The sequence below is a fragment of the Habropoda laboriosa genome, unplaced genomic scaffold (assembly GCF_001263275.1).
Source record: "Habropoda laboriosa isolate 0110345459 unplaced genomic scaffold, ASM126327v1 scaffold102, whole genome shotgun sequence".
Taxonomy (NCBI): domain Eukaryota; kingdom Metazoa; phylum Arthropoda; class Insecta; order Hymenoptera; family Apidae; genus Habropoda; species Habropoda laboriosa.
Window position 1 is genome coordinate 2,521,066 of NW_017100262.1, and position 18,901 is coordinate 2,539,966.

General features: G+C 40.2%; 1 protein-coding gene across 1 annotated transcript in view; it reads right to left on the bottom strand.

The window, feature by feature from the left end:
* Positions 1–6,755: 6,755 nt before the first annotated feature.
* Positions 6,756–18,901, bottom strand: part of LOC108572954 — a 24,519-nt gene continuing 12,373 nt past the window's right edge. The window contains exons 2-12 of the mRNA XM_017935301.1: positions 17,791–17,923; positions 14,404–14,608; positions 13,253–13,393; positions 11,730–11,918; positions 10,959–11,202; positions 10,281–10,479; positions 9,721–9,897; positions 8,837–9,059; positions 8,399–8,638; positions 7,773–7,898; positions 6,756–7,126 (exon numbers count right to left, since the gene is read on the bottom strand). Of these exons, the coding sequence (XP_017790790.1) occupies positions 6,966–7,126; positions 7,773–7,898; positions 8,399–8,638; positions 8,837–9,059; positions 9,721–9,897; positions 10,281–10,479; positions 10,959–11,202; positions 11,730–11,918; positions 13,253–13,393; positions 14,404–14,608; positions 17,791–17,907 (2,022 nt within the window). The 5' untranslated portion in view covers positions 17,908–17,923 and the 3' untranslated portion in view covers positions 6,756–6,965. The remainder of the gene's footprint in view (positions 7,127–7,772; positions 7,899–8,398; positions 8,639–8,836; positions 9,060–9,720; positions 9,898–10,280; positions 10,480–10,958; positions 11,203–11,729; positions 11,919–13,252; positions 13,394–14,403; positions 14,609–17,790; positions 17,924–18,901) is intronic.

Genomic DNA, 18,901 nt, shown 5'->3' on the forward strand with positions numbered 1-18,901 from the left:
AGGTTGTGTGCGAGTATCGTTCGACTTCTTGGGCCCCTCTGTTGTTCTTGCGGCCTTCTGTAGAAGATGGTTCGAACAGGTTCTTCGAGGATTTACAACGGGGGGGAATTATTCAGTACTCGAGGAGAGTATCGAAGAAATGGGATAACGTTTGATCGTTTCCTCTGAAGGAGTGCTATTAGAGTTGAGAAGCTTCTTGTGTAAGTTACGATCGTCGACGTTTATCTGTGTAGGAGGAGCTGGTAGGAGAGTATCATCGATGAGAACTGGCGAGGAATTTTACTTCTTTTTTTTTGATAAAGCATGTCCACGTGATGTTTTTGTATTATCTCGAGAGAGAGATCGTGTGTTAGGCTTTATCTAGGTGATCGAGGACGATGTTGTCGTGTGTTGGAGAGTTATTAAGGGGGCGAGTATCGTGGCAAAACATGGTACATCTGAGGAGAGGACCGATTTTCAGCCACTCGAGCGACACTCGAAAAAGAGGGTCAGCCTGAGGGCAGGGGAGGGCGAATTCTTAATCTCGCCCGGTCTGAATCGTTGCTTCTCGCCTGGAGTTCACGGAGAAGGAAAGAACAGCTCGTGCAACTAACCAGAAACACGTAGAGAATGTGCTCTGAATGTGCGCTGCGGACGATTAAGTCATTCTGTACCACGTGGCTCGTGCACGACGATCAAGGGATAAGAGGGTGGAACATTTAGGTGAATAAAAGATACCGTTTAACGTGGGAGAAGAAGGATCGAAGGGTGAGGAATTGAACAAAGTTATTTGTCGTATTTTCTTTGATTTCTTATGTAGATATAAATTATTGTACAATTTCTTCATCCTTATTTAAAATCTTATAAAAATTCTCGTCTTTCCTTTGAGCTCGAGATGACACGAAAGATTGAAGAGTTTTAAAAGTCAAGGAAGCATAGGTTTCGTAGTCTTCCACCTTAATTCTTCAAAAAGCAAATCTCCGAAATTTTTAGAAAACTCCAATCTTTCTAAGATAAAAATCAGAAAATCGATTTTTTTTTACTGTTTAACCCTTTGAACAGCACGAGTTCACACTTACGCTTGGAATTTTGCACTGGTAGCAGTTCTTCCTTTAATTTTAAATTCACTTTACCTAAATTTACCACTGAAAGGTGCCAATACGCGAGAATATTTACTACTCGAAGGTGCAAATACGCAAGAAACCTGGCTGGTCAAAGGGTTAAGTAGACGTTAACCCTTCAGCTGGTTGGCTTGGAGAACCGCGAGAGAGGGAGATCCTTTATCGCGAACCGACGCTCTGGGAAACGTCTCGGCGACGAAATTGCCTCGATGGCGGGGAAATTCGAGCGGATTTCGTTGGTGGTTTAACGGTTGCGGCGCGTTTTCTTCAATTATCCTTGACGAACGTCTCGAAAGAGCAGTTCAGAGAGACACAAGCACGGGCCCGCGACCGTAAAAACCGAATTGCCAACATTTCCGGTATTTATGACTTGGCTCATTGGTCGGCTCTATGCCCTGGCATAAATTATTGCCGTTCGTTAAACACCGGCTGCCCTCGCGACCTTCTTCCTTCAACTTTCCTACGCGACTCTTTGGTTGTCCAATGAATCGGGAAATTTTGGGTCCTGCGAGAGGCTTGTTTAAGGAATTTTCATGGGAAACTGGGTTTCGGTGGACTTTCACGGTGTGAAAATAGGAACTCCTGGGTGAGCGGATTTGTAAGGATTTGTAGGGGAAAAATAGAGACTTCAGGGATGATTTGAGTATTAATGAGAGTGAAAAAATAGAGATTTTAGGGCTGAGTCGATTTTTGAGGAGAATTGGTAATGGAAAAGTAGAGACTCGAGGGGTGAATCGATTTTTAACGAAACTTTATAGTACAAAAATAGGATCTTCAAGGATGATTTAATTTTTAACGAAAGTTATTAGTGTAAAAATAAAAATTCCAGAAAAGAGACGATTTTTACCTAAAATTCGTAGTATAAAAATAGGGACACCCAGAAATAAAATAAATAAAATCAAAATTCCAGAGACCATTCGATTTCTAACGAAAATTCATGGTATAAAAGTAGAGACTCCAAGAATACTTTAATTTTTAACGATAATTAGTGTAAAAATAAAATTTCCAGAGAATAGTCGCTTTCTAACGAAGCTTCACAGTATAAAAATAGGGACTCCACGGCAAATGTAATTATTAATAAAAATTATGAGTGTAAAAACAGAGATTCAATTTTTAGCGAAAATTCGTAGTACAAAAATAAGAACTCCACGGTCGATTTACTTTTTAATACAAAGTACTGCCGCAAGGATAAAGATTCGAGAGTTAAGTCGACTCTCTAACGGGAATCCATACCGTAAAAACGGGGATTCGTAGGAACGATGAAATTTTTAACGAGAATTCCTAATGTAGAAGATTCGAGGGATGATTGACGGTATAAAAAGAAGATTATCTTCGATGGAAACTCCTAGGTGTGTTCATTTGAATCTGCACAACGATACAGTCACAATTCCTCCGGTCCACCAAAACTGAAAGTCGAGGCTCGACGTTAATCCGGTATATAGCACAGGTAGTTTTAATGGATCATTAGTCAGCAGCACTCTAACGAAAATGATTTCCCTCACGGAACGGTATCACAGCAGCTTGATTATGGATCGGAGCACCCGCTAATGCGAGTGATATCGACATCGTGTAAACACGAGATACTAGTCTATTAGAAGGATGAATTATTACTTGCGAGTACGTACTATACGTCTTAACGGGAACGCAAATTCCTCTGTTGACACAGTATCTCGTGCTTCACGAGTTTTTCCTACAATCACACGTTAACAGTGAGACACCTGTACATCCTATCGATCAGCATTCAAATCTTCATCGTACACTTTGCACAAAAAATTAAAAAAGAAACAATAATTTACACACTTTTTACAGAAAATTAAAAAAGGAACAGTAATTTACACACTTTTCACAGAAAATAGGAAGAACATTAATCTACACACTTTTCACAAAAAAAGGCAAGCTTCCGTAAAAAAAGGTTTAAAGTGAATGAAACGAACGTGTACGAGCTTTGAAAAAAAAAAAACAGTTAGGAGATAAGAAAAGGGTGACCAGAGAGGACGTTAAAATCAGAGCAAAAAATTGGAACGCATTACGATCCTCGACAACCCTTGGAGACGTCGAAAAAGGGGAGAGCCACTCCCTCGAGACGGTTCGTCGTTTTTAACCCGGGCCATAAAATCGAGGAGCTTGTGGACCAAGACATAAACCTCGTCATTGAGAAACAGTCGTTGAGAACGGTGCATAATTTTTAACCCTTTGACAGTCTAATAAGATTACGAATTACGGCGAAAAAAATGGAGAAACAGTCCTTCGACAGCCTAACGAGATTACGAATTAAGGTGAAAAAAATGTAGATTTTAGGCGTATATTTTTAACAGTCACGGTGTGTGATCATTTTTAAGACACTAACCCAGCCATACTCAACTTGCCCGCCAAGATTTTGTGTGCGGCCCGAAACAGACACAGTTCGAGTTCGTAAGTAAAAGATCATTTAATTTACATAATACCAAGGTATACACTGTACTAAGTTACGGCCCTCGTTACGTAGCAAACATATGTGGCCCGTGAAGAAAAAGGGTTGAGTATGGCTGCACTAACCCTAGGTCATAGTTGTGACAATAACATCTCGCCCCTTTCTAACTTTCTTCCTAAAAGTCTCTCTTGAGTTGAACAGCCAGACATTCGACGCTCTGGCCGAGTCTCGCTCGAGATAAACTGTCGAGGGGTAAATTCGTCTACGAAAAATCTATACGAAGTAAAAGCACCCTTTTGAAACCGCGTTCAATTCGATCGACGACTTCGACGTACAAAGAAGTATAATAAAAAAAGGCCACGTGAGCAGTGAAACACGGCAAACGTTCGAACGCTGAGCGTGCACACGAGCGCGTTGATAAATAATTTATAACTTAGCCAGAGTGTGTTTGCGACGTAATTAGCTGTATCGGTCGAATAGAAGGTAAGGAGTGGCAGGATAGAAGAAACGTAGAAGGAGCCAAGAGCGTGGAAAATTCAAGTTTCTCTTGCTTTTTTTTCCCTTCTTCTCTTTTTTAATCGCGCATTTACACGTGCAATCGCGTGGTACTCGCTGTCATTCAGACGTGCCACATGAAAATCTCCGTAACGTTATTTCTTTTTTTAAATCTCCTTAACATTGTTTCTTCCGAATTTCCTTTTTTTTTTTTTTCAAATTAATTCAACTTTGCGTGTAGGTATATAGAGTATACCGCTTTTGGCACGTGTGTCGCTCTTTAATTATCGTCAGAGTGGAAGAGAGTTTCGATTAGGGTGGTTATGGTGGAGGAATGCAAGGACAGTGAAATTTTCGAGATTTTTCGATTTTCCAGTATCTTCATTTTTTCGTAGCGTACGCACTCTGACCGGTGTCGAGCTTTCGTCCGTGTTCGTCGTAACAGGTGGACGATGGTCCTCGGGGGGGGGTTAAAAGTGAATTTATGCTGTTTGATTTTGTTTGGTTGAGTTAAATGGTAAAGTGGCGAAGTGCATTTCACTCGACGCGATTTTCAAACATTGTCCACCTGCTACGCTGCACTCTGCGCGGAGCAACGTGGAGCGATTTTTCTTTTTAGTTCGGTTTAAGGCACTGGTGTGTGGTGACGTTAGTGTTAACTCGTCACGATTTTTCTTTTATTTTTACATCATTCATTTGGAAGTATTAATGTGTGACTTCGTTACGGTTTTTTTTTTTTTCAATTTGAATTCATCTGGAAGCGCTTCGGTGTGATTTCGTTAATATTAACTCGTCACGATTTTTCTTTAATTTCTGATTCGTTTCGAAGCCCTAATGCGTGATTTTTCTTTTCTTTCATTTTTAATTCATTTCTAAGCGTTACTATTAACTTTCTCAGAAAATCACCTACCACAATCTAAAGTCCTTTCCTTTTTTCTAATCTCCTACCATAGTTAATATTAACTCTTCCAAAAAAATCTCTCAGCACAATCTAAAATCCTCTCCTTTATCTAATCTCCTATCCTCCTTACAATTAACCCCTCCTAAAAAAAATCGCTCACCGCAGACGAAAGATCTCCTCAAGAAAAATTCTACAGTCTCGAAATACACCAATCTAAATAACGATCTACCGAAGGAATCTATTAACACGTTCCGTGCCGCGTGGGTCGCATACGCCCCACTCTGGACTTTCCGTTCAGGCCATTTGATATTTCGGCCTTTTCCTTCCGCTGACTTAAACTGTGCAACTACAGCGATAATTTGTTGAAACAAACATTTTTCCTTTGCTCTATAGCGTATCTTGAACGTTACCTTTTTCACGATAACAATGATTTTTGCAATCTTGTAAATATTGGAAGACACATAGGGTGAAAAGCAAAACTGTTAGTCTCGACAACGTGGGGCGCATACGACCCGCGCGGCGTCAACGGAAAGTCACCGAAAATCGGTCCGGCACGGAGCGTGTTAAAGAGAAATGGAAGAAAACAAAAGAAAAGAAAAATACTAGAGTAGATAATTAATTAGGAACAGTAGGAACGGATTTCATTTTTTGAGCAAGTCCTTAACGCCTAAGATAAGAGGGAGAGAGAGAGAGAGAGAGAGAGAGGAGTAGTGGGGAGGAATTTGGACCACGACATCCGGGCCACGCAGCCGGACGTTCAGGTTCCTTTTCTTTCAATAGTTAATTAACGCTAATAAATAGCACTGCACCGGAACGGATGCACGGACTATCGAGAGATTACGTGTACTCATTTATGCAAGTACATACGCCTTCGCCGTACGCGCGTGTTGCGCTTATTTATTATAGAAACACGGCGCTACAAGATATCCCGGAAGTGGAAGGCGGGTTTCTCGCGCGATCCATTTAACAACAATATTCGCCTTCGCATTCGCGGCTACACCTTCCGAGATACCTTTCACGCGTTCCCCATCGACGACGATGGATTTACAAGAGGTGCATGATAGATAAAAGGTGACGTGAATTATAGACACTTACAATGAGAAAAAAAAACGAAGTGGGAGAAACTATATATATATGTATACTCCACGATCATGTGTATATGGCAGTTCGCGTATATCTTTTTTTCCTCGATTTTTTGGCGGTAACAGATATAATCGTAGCAAAAATAAGAATTTGCTCGTCGATAAGTAACCATTATTTTCTGTCCGTTCTCGACCTGTTCGTCGCGCATCGACGATCGTCAAAGGATCAAAAGAGAGTGTGTCCGCGCGTGAATCACTCGAGTACGTGCGATACGTGTTCTTCGTGAAAAATCTCTGTGTAACGCACGCGCTACGAAGGCACGTAACACGACGAACGAATACATATATCTATCCTTCGTCATCGAACGATCTAAATAAAAAAAAGGAAGTCACAGGATTGCGTCTCGAGAGACTCGGAAAGGCACGTCGGTGATTAAAAGAGCGTAAAACGACGATGAACTCGCGTCACGAAAATGCGACTCCGCCGTGCGGAATACGGGAAGAGGCGCGCGACTTTGCATTCCATGGGAACAACGAGATTTCTACCAACTCTTGTTCCCATGGAACTTGGTTAAATAAAATCCTCGATCCTTCTTTTTTTATCTAATTCCCTCCAGAGAGGAGAGATCGAGAGTTCGTTTTTCTGGACGGTATCCTTTCCCTTCTTCGATCCGTAAATTCGCCTATTGCCGCCGTCGCTGTCTAAACGATCTCTGATAGGACTCTTTTTGTCTGTGAACGACGACGACGACGGCTGCGTCCTCGCGACGGATCACGGTGTCTGTCCTCTGTTTGCTGTCGCCGCTAGATTACGTTTCTTTTTTCTCTTTCTTTCTATCGCCGTGTTTATAAATTACTTTTCGTTCGCGTTAGTATGTACAGTAAAGGCACACACACACACACAGGAAGCGGCTGACAATGAATTAAGGCCACATCAATCAGTCTACGCCGTTTGGTCATTGGTTATACAGTGTCGATCAGGATTTGGACGGATCGTCGTTGTTCTTCTCGCTCTTCTTCTTCGTCTCCCACACGTTGATCCTCTTCAACGGATAACAGATCACGGCTGAGAGGAAGATCAAGCTGCCGGATAGATAGAACGAGGCGTCGTAACTTCCGGTTGCGTCCATGAAAGCACCTGAGAAAGAAAATTAGACGATACTCAGACGATTCTTCTTCGAGAGATAATGTTTCAAGTACGGAGGATTTTTTTTTTTGTTTTTCTCCGCGATATTTTCGCACCGACAGGATCGAGAATGTTTCTAAGAGGCGATTAGATAACCCCCAAGTGTCCACTTATCTAACAATTTCGACAGCTTGCAGTACTTCACCAGGGAGATCCTATCTTTTCGTAATAAATCAACAGCGTTGCCTGGTTAATCGTACTGTTATGCATCGTTCGCCTCATCTATTATACAAATATGCTTAAAATCTAATTGCGAATCGACAGCTGGGCGTTTATCTCGCTGAACGAGGCTCAAGGTTCTCCGTCTTTCTCTCGATAAGGAGGGAGAGAACGAATTGATAGGTATCTTTAGTTGCACAATCGAGCATTCCTCGATATTTCGCGAAAGTATCTCACGAAATCTACTCGCGTTCGATCGTATCGGGGTTTCGGATCGATGGTAGTTAAATCGCATCGTTGAAGCAGCGTTGGCGAGGAATGACGTTACGGATTGAAATACAGGATGATTTCGTTGGGGGATTCGAGGATGTTGTTGGTGTCAGGACGGATCGTTGTGTGACATCGGTAACGGTGGAGGAATTGGTATTTTTCTAATCACCTGCTAGAGGCGCGCCTATGGCAGCTGCCACGCCTTGGAAGAGAAGAAGCAGACCGAAAGCGTTGGTCAGTCTCTCTAGTCCTAGCAGGTCTACCACGAGGATCGATCTCAGAGACGCGAAAACAGCTGAAACAGATTGGATGAGAAATTGACTTGTAAGTGTGAAGCTTGCAAGATGACAAGAACTTGAGAGAAATCTTAGTGTTTAAGTTAGAAGTAATTCGATTAAAAAAAAAATAGAAAGAATTTTTGAAAAATCTGGATTCTTAAGTCGGTGATAAAAGAAATTAGGTGAAAAGTGTTTTACAGTTGACCTAATAAATTGAATGCATGTAAAATGATTCAACTCGATCGAGATTTCGTGAATGTGAAGCTTGCAAGACGACAAGAACTTGAGAGAAATTTTAGTACTTAGGTTAAAAGCAATTAATTTGTGAAAAAATGGAAGGAATTTTTAAAAACTTTGGACTCTCAGGTCGATGGTAAAAGAAATTAGTTAAAAAGTATTTTCTAGTTGATCTAACAGACTGAACGTAGATTTCGAAGATCTTGCCATCTCTCTGTCAGTCAGCAATGTATCAAGTAACAAAAAGATGTAAGAGAACGAGATGGTTCGGTATACTTACATATACTGATGCCAAAACCAGCAGCGTAAAAGAACTGGTAACCCTGGCTGAGTGATAAACCGGAGAAAACGGTCAAAAGTCCTCCAGCACTGATGAATATATTGTTGACGACTAAAGCGTTAACTCCTGGCAAGCTACTAGCCAAGCCACACACCACACGGCCAATAGTATTGCCGATACCGATCACAGAGACGAAGAACATGGCTGTAGATGGATCTATGCCTGCCAATTGGGCTCGATCTATGAAACAGAAACAACCAGGGCCGTTTTATTTATCTGGGTTTTGCATTTGGAACTTTGTCAATGTTGAAATTGGGACATTTCGATAGATATATAAATCTTGGGATTTTTTAATGTTTTTTTTTCTTTGGATGCGGTGTAGAGTGTATAAGAAATTTGAAGAAAGAGGTTAGAATTTGATAAAGCTTGATACGGTACCTGGGACGTACATAAAAGGTGTATAGAAGCCCATCATAGTGAGTCCACCAGAGATAGCCAGGATCAAGAAAGAGGGACTTTTCAGAAGACTTAGGTCAAGCATCGTCGTGAGGATTCGACGAACGCTCTCGGGACACAGGTAACAACTTCCGCTCTCCTCTTCGGCCACATCCGTTGCGGTGGGCAGACGCGTGACCGACATGTGATAGCCCACGGATGATTGCTGCAAATCGCGATTATTCGATTTTTGGAAGTGTCGGAGTACGTGGGAAAATTGGAAAATTTTTATTTGAATATTTGAGAGTTCATTTTAATACTGGATTATTCGGAAATTTGAAAATTGCAATATTTGAATCTTCGAAAATTTTAATTTCAATATTTGGATATTAGCAAATTTGAATCTTCGAAAATTTCAATTTCAATATTGAATATTTAAAAATTTGAAAATTTCAATACTTCAATCTCGGAAAATTTCAATTTCAATATTGAATATTCGCAAATTTGAAAATTTCAATATTTCAATCTTCGAAAATTTCAATTTCAATATTGAATATTCGCAAATTTTAAAAGTTCCATATTTGAATCTTCGAAAGTTTAAATTTCAATATTTCAATCTTGGAAAGTTTAAATTTCAATATTTCAATCTTCGAAAGTTTCAATTTCAATATTAAATAGCAATATTTTAATCTTTGAAAATTTAAACACTTGAATATTCCTAAATTTGCATTCAAACATTCAAAAATTTCCACTTGAAACTTAAAATGAAAAAATTGCCAAACCGATCCCACCGCGCTTTGAACAAACCCAATTTCAGTCCGTCTCGGACCAAAATCTCCCCAACTACCTACAATATTTACACGATTTCCAACTTCGCCGTTTCTTACCTGCGACTTGTAATGCGGCAGTCTATTCAACGATCCACCGTAAAAGATGTCGTCCCTGTAGAACGGTCTCTGTGGGTCCTTGTTGAATGGATTCCGCCTGTTGCCTACCTTCAGCGATTTCTGGCTACAGTCCGAGTCCGCGCGTAGTCTCCTCCCGCTGATCGTATGCCTGCGAATCTGCCAACAAATTTCCTCTACTTACTTAACCAGGACATACTGTTATTGCGGCTAAATGAATGCTTCTGGCACAGGAACTGCCATAAACGCCTCTTCAGTATCCGCAAAATACTTCAACTTTCCCAAATATCATTCTACAACCAATTGTTGATTCTCCTTTTCTGAGCTTATTCCAAAAATTTAGCAAAACACACTTCGTCCTTCAAAATTCTCTGTTATCGTTCTTAAAACGATAACTCAACCTTTGCATCCGGATAAATAATGATTTTTCAGGGAAACTGTCTCGATTCTATTTTAGCAAAGTAACAAAAATGAATAACAGAAGATCTTTTTCCATTTTTTAAGCAAGTTAGAGTAGAGTATAAGGAGTGTTTGAAAGTTACCGTGGGCACTTTGCCATTCAGCCTCTCCACATCACCACCCAGGAGGTTGTTCTCTTCTTCGACCATCTTCTCGTCCATGTTCACATCCAAGTCCGGATAGATCGGCACGGACAGTCGTTTCTCAGAGCTGCTCAACTTCCTCTCGAGTGTTCGCAACTCCACGTGCACCTTGTGAAGTGAGTGCAAGGACTTGGAGGCGCTGCAACGTAGAAGTTTGTAAAATCAACCCCCCGCTTCTCTTCGTTTCGCTTCACAGCTTAACGGTACTTGTATCTTTACGAGCCTCGCGACTCCTTTTTACCCTCGAGAGTTTGTTAAACTACTCTCTTTAAATCCACCCTGCAGAAGACACCTTTTGCCTATGCGTGGAAACTCCGATGGTTTTCACGCTGCTTAAACGGTCCTTTCAACGAAACAATCTATCACCTCCAATTCTCAAATTTACCTATTTCATTTTAAATTGAAAAATTAACCAATGTAACTTTAAATTTAAGAAATTTACTTATCTAATTTAAAATTTAAAACATTTACTCGTGTAATTTAAAATCTTAAAAATTTACCAATTCCAATTTCAAAAATTCGAAAAATTCGCGACCAAAGAGATCCGCCGCGAACCGAATCGTCACAAGAGACGAAGGTGGCAAATAAGCACGTGATAAACGGGGATGTAATTATTACTTTACTATGTTGGGATTGCTGCCAAGGAGTTCAGCAGCCGTCGGGTATTCCGTGTTGTTGTTTGTACCAAAGAAACCACTTCTTCCGGGTTGCACGCAGTGCAACGACGTCGTGGACACACCTTTCCCCATCAGGCTGCTCTTCACCTCTAAACCCGCATTCTCTGGCGTCGATTTCACCTTAATCCGCGTTGGTTTCAGCGGACGGAACATCGCTCCGAATATCGCACAATTCAACAGCATCCCTGTAACATTTCCGGCGACCTTCTAATCCAAAGGACTAGTCCGTCAAATTTCATTCTATCTTATACGCCGTAAAACGAAAATTTCCGATCAATCTTCGACTGGCAACGTGTGTTCGCCAAATCTCTTCCGACCCTTTTCTTACTACGCGAGATTACAAATATCGCGAAAAAGAAGCGAACGTTAAATTTCATTGAAGTTTCTCCACCGTACGATTGTTTTCTCAATTAAAAAGTTATTTATAAATGAACACGTAAACACAGAAGAAGATAGCCGTAACGAAAGGGTTAACGAAAGCCCGAGGCAAGTGTGAAATTTCATTAAAAACATTGGACAATCGTCGGTATTTGCGAATTCCAAAGTTTCCACTGTTTGTCTGTAAACGAAGCCTGGGAAAACAGTGGAACACATTTTCCACCTGGAACATCTCTGTACGACACGTGGGTCATTTGAAAATTTCAGTCAAAGACTGATTCACACACGATCGATCAAAGATTCACGTTTAATCCTTCGTTTACGTAATTGTTACCTGCTTGGAAGAGCAACGCGCCCCTCCAACCGAATTGCTTGACCAGCAAGTCTGAGATGGGCGCGAGTAAGAAAGCGCCGATTCCGGATCCGCAGACAGCGATCCCTGTGGCCAGTGCTCGCCATCTTTCAAAATAAAATCCGGTAGTTATCACAGCCGGAACGTAAATCAGACCTGCTCCGATACCTCCTGACAATGCAAGACACAAAGACCACGTGAAACTACGTGAAGACAATAGCAATCGCGCAGAGAGGGTTCTTTTCAATTGTCGCAAGTTCGAGGAAGAAGAAGAAGAAGAAAGAGAGTTTATTGGATCTTGTGTTGGAGGAATTGAGAAAACTGATTTTCTGGTGAATCGAGGATCGAAGTGACGAATTTTTTATGAAGTTACGGAGATAATAATTTTACAGTAATTTTGGGGAGATTTGTTTATTGAGAATAAGATTCAGAGGAATCTTTTCCTCTCTCTTCTTCTCATCTTCTCAATTATACGCGAAAAGAGGATCTACGAGTCCTCTTCTCAGTTTCAGCGACCAAATTATGGTCGTTTAATTATTATTTTCTACTTGGAGAATTTTCCGCGGAGAAATGGAATTTTTATTAATCTAGTGTTTGAGAAATTCGAATTTCTTCGTAATTTAAATTTTCAATTATTTACTCTCTCAGTTTTTTTCGATTTTCTGAAAATCGAAAGGTCCACTGGAATCTTTCCATCGAAAAGAGGATCTACGAATCCTCTTCTCAATTTTAGCGTCCAAATTATGGTCGTTGAATTATTATTTTCTATATTCAAAAATTTTCCAAAAAGAAATGGAAAGTTTAATTAATTCAGTGTTTGAAAAATTCGAATTTCTTCGTAATTCAAATCTCAAATTATTTATTTTTCCGGTTTTTTCAATTTTCTGAAAATGGAAAAATCCAGTGGAATCTTCTCACCTTTTCATTTATCCACCAAAACAGGGTCGACGAATTCTCTTCTCAATTTTCACGTCCAAATCACTCGAACTTAATTATCATTTTCCACTCGAATAATTTCAGTTAACTTAATCTTCAAAAAATTTCCAAATTCCCCAGAGTTCAAACGTTAATAGTGCAAACGAGATTCGCGTATACTTTTTTCGGCGAGAATTCGATCGAACGAAAACCAGGCGGGGGTGGGGGGGATGAAAAAGGTGTCGTTGACGCGCCTCGAAAAGGGGCGACGTTCTTTTCCGCAGCGAAAATGGAACGACAGAGGAAACTTTTCCGTCGTGGGTAGCGGAAACATAGCTACGGAAGTGTATACAGGGTGGGATATTTCGGAAATGTGTAACGAAAATGTTTGCGTAACATCAGCGAAAATGTTTCTCGCTTTAGGGACAAAGATGCACGGAGGAAAGTATGCAAATGGTCTTGAAGCTTTTCTCCGCGGAATCGTGGAAATTTTGCCCTTTAACAATATTCCCAAGTTCCGAAGGAGCCGCAGGAATACTCAAGTAGCCCTCTCGCCGCGCCTCACCCTGTATACAGGGCAAGAAACTTACCGAGCACGCCGTAAGAGATGTAGAGGAACTCGATGGAAGTGCTGAAGTAGGAGAGAACGAACGCTCCGCAACTTATCACGCTCCCGAGGATCGCGACCAACCGGAAGCCGTACCTGTTGGCCAACGCAGACACGAATGGACCTAGGAACAGGACGGTACAATTTTTTTCGTAAACTTTTCGAGACACGGGACAAAGAAATTTTAAGTAAAAGAAGCATTTCAAATTCTTTAACGTTTTTGTCTGTAATAATGAATCACACTTGTGGTGTAAATTTTTGTATAAAGTTCAGGAGACAGAGAAACAAAGAAATTTTCAATTCTTGCACACTTTTTTTAAAGTAACGAATCACACTTGTGGTGTGGTTATTTTAATAAATTCCTAGAGACACAGAAACAAAGAAATTTCACATTCTTTAACCCTTTTTTTTATAATAACGAGTCGCACTTATAGTGTAAATTTTTGATAAATTTCAGGAGACAGAGAAATTTTTGATTCTTTTTACTTTAATTCTTTTTTTACAAAAGTGAGTTCAGGTTGTAATAAATTCTTAGGTCCTAGAAAGAGGACAATCACAGGAGACACAGAAACAGAGAAATTTCAAATTTAACCCTTTTTCTTAAAACAACGAATCACACTCGTGGTGCAGCTTGCGATTAAAATATTGCAAAACTGAGTGCTATTTTGGATAAATCTTCATTTCAACTCCAACTTTAACTTCAGTTTACAATTTCTCGATCTTTCTCGTCAACCGCATTATTAACCCCTAACCTTGTAATAACGACTCAGACTCACGATACAGATTCCGGCGAACAGGAATAGTTATATCAGCAATAAAGATTAATATAATTCTAAATTTAGTTCTAATTCAGAAAACCGAGAATTATAAAATTGTCGCGTTCTTGCTTCGCACAGTGCTCAAATAATAAATAGCGTATTGAGTAAAAATAACAGAAGTCAAGGGGTTAAATCGATAAGATTACCATTAAGATAGTCGTTAAAGAATCGTAATGCAAGGGGTTGCCACTAAAAAGTGCCAGAAATGTAGAATTATTGAAAAAATTTGAAATTACTGTACATTAAAAAGGAAAATGGAAGGGTTATCCTGGAAGTATGATAGATCAGAAGATTCACGTTTACTTGGATCACTGACCAGCCATAAGGTAGAATCCTGACTGCAACGAGCCAACCAGCGCGACCCTCGCCTTGGACACAGCGAACGCCTCAGAGATATCGTTTAAAAAGACACCAAAGCTGAAGATGATACCATCCACGAAGAGATTACACATGAAGGATGCAGCGACGATCACCCAACCCCATCCTCCATCTGGTGGCACGACCATCTCCACCTCGATGCTCTGTCAACAGTAACAAAAAGACAAGTTCCAGTGGGAGGCTTGGCAAGAAAACGGACAATTTCGCCGTGAAACCTTCTCTTCGATTACCATACTAATTGGGCAATAACTTCGTCTGACGGGGCTCTTGGAATTTCGTCTATTTCTTTGTCTTACAAGCTGTATGTATTCGCGTGGCGATGCAATCGTTGGAATTTTCATGTTTTAACATAAATTAAAATCGAATGGAGTTACGATGCGCGTTATGAAAGTCACTATGGCGCGGCGCCTATAGTTTGAAATTTATCTCCATTCTCAATGTTTGGTGAAAATTATGTTTCTTGCTCTTAATTTTTTTGGAGAAAATAGTATTTTTCACTCTCAATCCTTTGGAAGAAAATAATATTTTTCACTCTTGGTTTTTTGGAATAAAATAATATTTTTCACTCTCAATCTTTTGGAGAAAATCATATTTCTCACTCTCAATTTCTGGAAAGAAATAATGTCTTTCATTCTTAATTTTAGGAGAAGAATAGTGTTTTCCACTTTTAATTTTTCGAAGGAAGTAACATTTTTCGAAAATTTATGTTTCCTAAATATTCACGATAACACAAAAGCTCATATTTTCTATTCAGGGTTGGACAATTTCACTACCATAGCAGAACCTGTTTTCCTCATTAACATCTATTAAACTACATTTCCCCAAAGTCTCAATTTTCTTTAAATTGCCAGGTTGCTAAACTAAAACCTTCCTAATCACTGTAACGTCAGCTGATTAATTACAGTACTACAACATTTCCAGCGATTCTACTCCACTCTGTACAAGCCTATACCCAAATTCATCAAAGATCAAGCGAACGTGGAAGAACTGGAAGAAGAGGCTCGACGTTAAACCAAAGGATATCTCGTTAAATGGTAAAATTAGCAACGGGAGGTTTTGTAGGTCGAACGAAAGGAAAAATTCCACGGGTTGGTGAAGAGCGATGGACAGAACGAGAGGGAGTTTCAACATCGTCTCGCCCGTGGAAATTCACAAGGTGCTCGAGATCAAGGCTAAGAACGGCGACTTTCGCGTTTCGCTGGACCGAGCGTGACCCAAAACTCTGTCGAGTTATCAGGCTGGCGGGTGCCATGTGACGCTGATACCGATTCACCGTGACGTATGGATCGCGGTATGAATTACTACGCCGAGTATTTTTAGTCCCGTGCAACGATATCGGCACTCTGCTAATCTCTTCTCTTACGGATTCCGCCAGTCGACTCCTCGTTTCGCAACTTTCGCCAGCTTTCGTTCCTTCGATCGCCAATTTTCTTCCGATTTACGTTCCTTCGATGACAATTTTCTTCCGATTTGCGTTCCTTCGATCGCCAATTTTCTTCAAATATACATTCCCTCGATGACAATTTTCTTCAAATGTACATTCCCTTGATGACAATTTTCTTCAAATGTACATTCCCTCGATGACAATTTTCTTCAAATTTACATTCTCTCGATGACAATTTTCTTCCGATTTGTGTTCCTTCGATGACAATTTTCTTCAAATTTACATTCCCTCGATGACAATTTTCTTCAAATGTACATTCCCTTGATGACAATTTTCTTCAAATTTACATTCCTTCGATGACAATTTTCTTCCGATTTGTGTTCCTTCGATGACAATTTTCTTCAAATTTACATTCCCTCGATGACAATTTTCTTTAAATTTACATTCCTTCGATGACAATTTTCTTCAAATTTACATTCCCTCGATGACAATTTTCTTCCCATTTGCGTTCCTTCGATTACCAATTTTCTTCAAATTTACCTTCCCTCGATGATAATTTTCTTCAAATTTACATTCCCTCGATGACAATTTTCTTCCCATTTGCGTTCCTTCGATTACAATTTTCTTCCGATTTACATTCCTTCGATGACAATTTTCTTCCGATTTGCGTTCCTTCGATTACCAATTTTCTTCAAATTTACATTTCTCCGATCGCCAATTTTCTTCAAATTCACATTCCCTCGATGACAATTTTCTTCAAATTTACATTCCTTTGATGACAATTTTCTTCCGATTTACATTCCTTCGATGACAATTTTCTTCCGATTTGCGTTCCTTCGATTACCAATTTTCTTCAAATTTACATTCCCTCGATGACAATTTTCTTCCGATTTGCGTTCCTTCGATCGCCAATTTTCTTCAAATTTACATTCCTTCGATCACCAATTTTCTTCCGACTTCCATTCACGTGTGAAACTTGTGTATTGTGAAATGTTGGATTTCTAATCATTAGCAAGTTGATTAGAGCGATTACTCGAGTCGTTGAAATGTTTGGAAGTTTTTCTTCGTTATCTCGAAGTTTGCAGAATTTTTGGCAAATTGGGTAATCTAGGAGTGACGTTTGTGTGAATTTATCAGTTTGCACTAAAACGGCTATAGTGACTTTATTAGTATGCACTATAATTGCACTTTTTTTTAGCAAAGTAACGAAAGGAATAGAAATAAATAAATTAGCAAATTTTCCTTTGTTTTCGAAAGTTTCGCCGCAGAGGTGCGCTACGGTTACTCATAGTGAAAGGGTTAACGATTTTCATTCTTCCCTGAAAAATCCGGCGTTTCACTATTACACCATCGAAAATTTCGCAAATTTTCTGACTAATATATTCAGCAGACTCTAAAACTGCATATCTTCGATTGCGTAGTTCCTTTGGCATTTAAACGAACAGTACAATATCTCCGAAAGAATTCAGGCCACTTTTCTTACACGAATTTAAACTAGGCCATTGTCACCTGAATCATGTCGAAATGTGCAAAGAATTCCTCCAAATAAAGACACTCACCTCCATAAAAATGAGCCATTAATACTACCTGTATATTTACAATTACTTTTCAAAATACACCTTTATTATTTCAACCTACTATCATCCTAACATCAAATTTAAACATCAAAATTTAACGTAAAATCTCAACCCAACAAACCATTCCCGACAAACCATCACAGAAAAAGATCGTCGGCAGAGAATTGAAAAAATTCCATGACCAGCCACAAAACCGAGGAATAACGTGAAGTTATTATAATCGCCTCTAATCTCGAGGAATATTAATTGCTCGTAAAGGAACTCCGTCACAGAGCAGCATGGATCCCGCCCATTTTCCATTTGCATGATCCACACACGATCGTCGACGTAGTAAGAGAGAGAGAGTGAAACCACAGCCTCTTACCTCGTTGTTGTTGTCCTGTATGTCCTCCAGCTGCAGCTCGTCGTTCCTGCAACCGCCTCCATTCTGCTGCGGTGCCTTGGTGACTTGCTCATCCACTTTATTCCCCAGCGACGCCATCGTCGTCCACGGTTGACTGAAACAAGAACAACACCGGCCGGTTGCAACAACTGTACGGATCAGTTTGAGAAAACAATCAGTGTGCGGAATTAACGGCGAGTTAAGCAGCGAAGCCCTCTGAAGGCATCGAAAAGCGTACACGATTTCTGTGTATTACTCTATCGACGAGCGATTTAATTAGGTATTTGTGCACAATCCGTGCCCCGACGACACGTCATACCCGTCGTGACTGCATGTCGGTGTGCAACGTAAATACAGCGTGTATTATCATACCTATAAATTATCCACGTGCTCGCGTAGCTTATGAGAGGCGGGAAAGAAAAAGAAAAAGATAGATCGAATTGACACGGCTTTCGTTTCCTTCCGCGTCCTTTCTTCTCGTCCTTGATGTGTTTCTTTTTTTTTTCTTGGTGATAGAAAAGGATTCGCGATTAGACGAGAGTGAAAGATGTTGGAAGGAGCGATAGAGATCGACACACGCGAAGGATTTTGTTTGTTGATTTTTCAGTTGGAAGTTTTCAGAGAGACACACTCTGTGATACCGTTTCACTCACGAACTGGAATCTTCACTTGGAGGCGTGCTACTGTGGAGCGGACAGTATGATTCATAGATATTATAGCCAGTTTTATGTGGCATAGAGTGTCGTAAACGGGAGTCAACAGTGGTTGATATCAGGAAGAAAGTGACGTCTCGATAAACGTCGGACCAGTGGCCAGAATCTCGGCTATCGTTTGAGAAAACAACGCTTGCGGTAATCGCTTCTCGAGTGATTGCTCGTGGAATACTGTGTGCGGCAATTTTGGTAACTGATTCACGACGATGTGATTAAAATATGGCTGTAAGGTAGGTCGAGAAACTTGCTTCGGAGAAGTTTATCGATGAATAAGAAGTGTACTGCTTAATGATTCTGTAGTTTTCATCTAGAAGTCGATGCTAGAGTAAACGTTCGACGAAAAGTTCGAAGGTTCACTTCAGCAAGTGTTGGACGAAAGA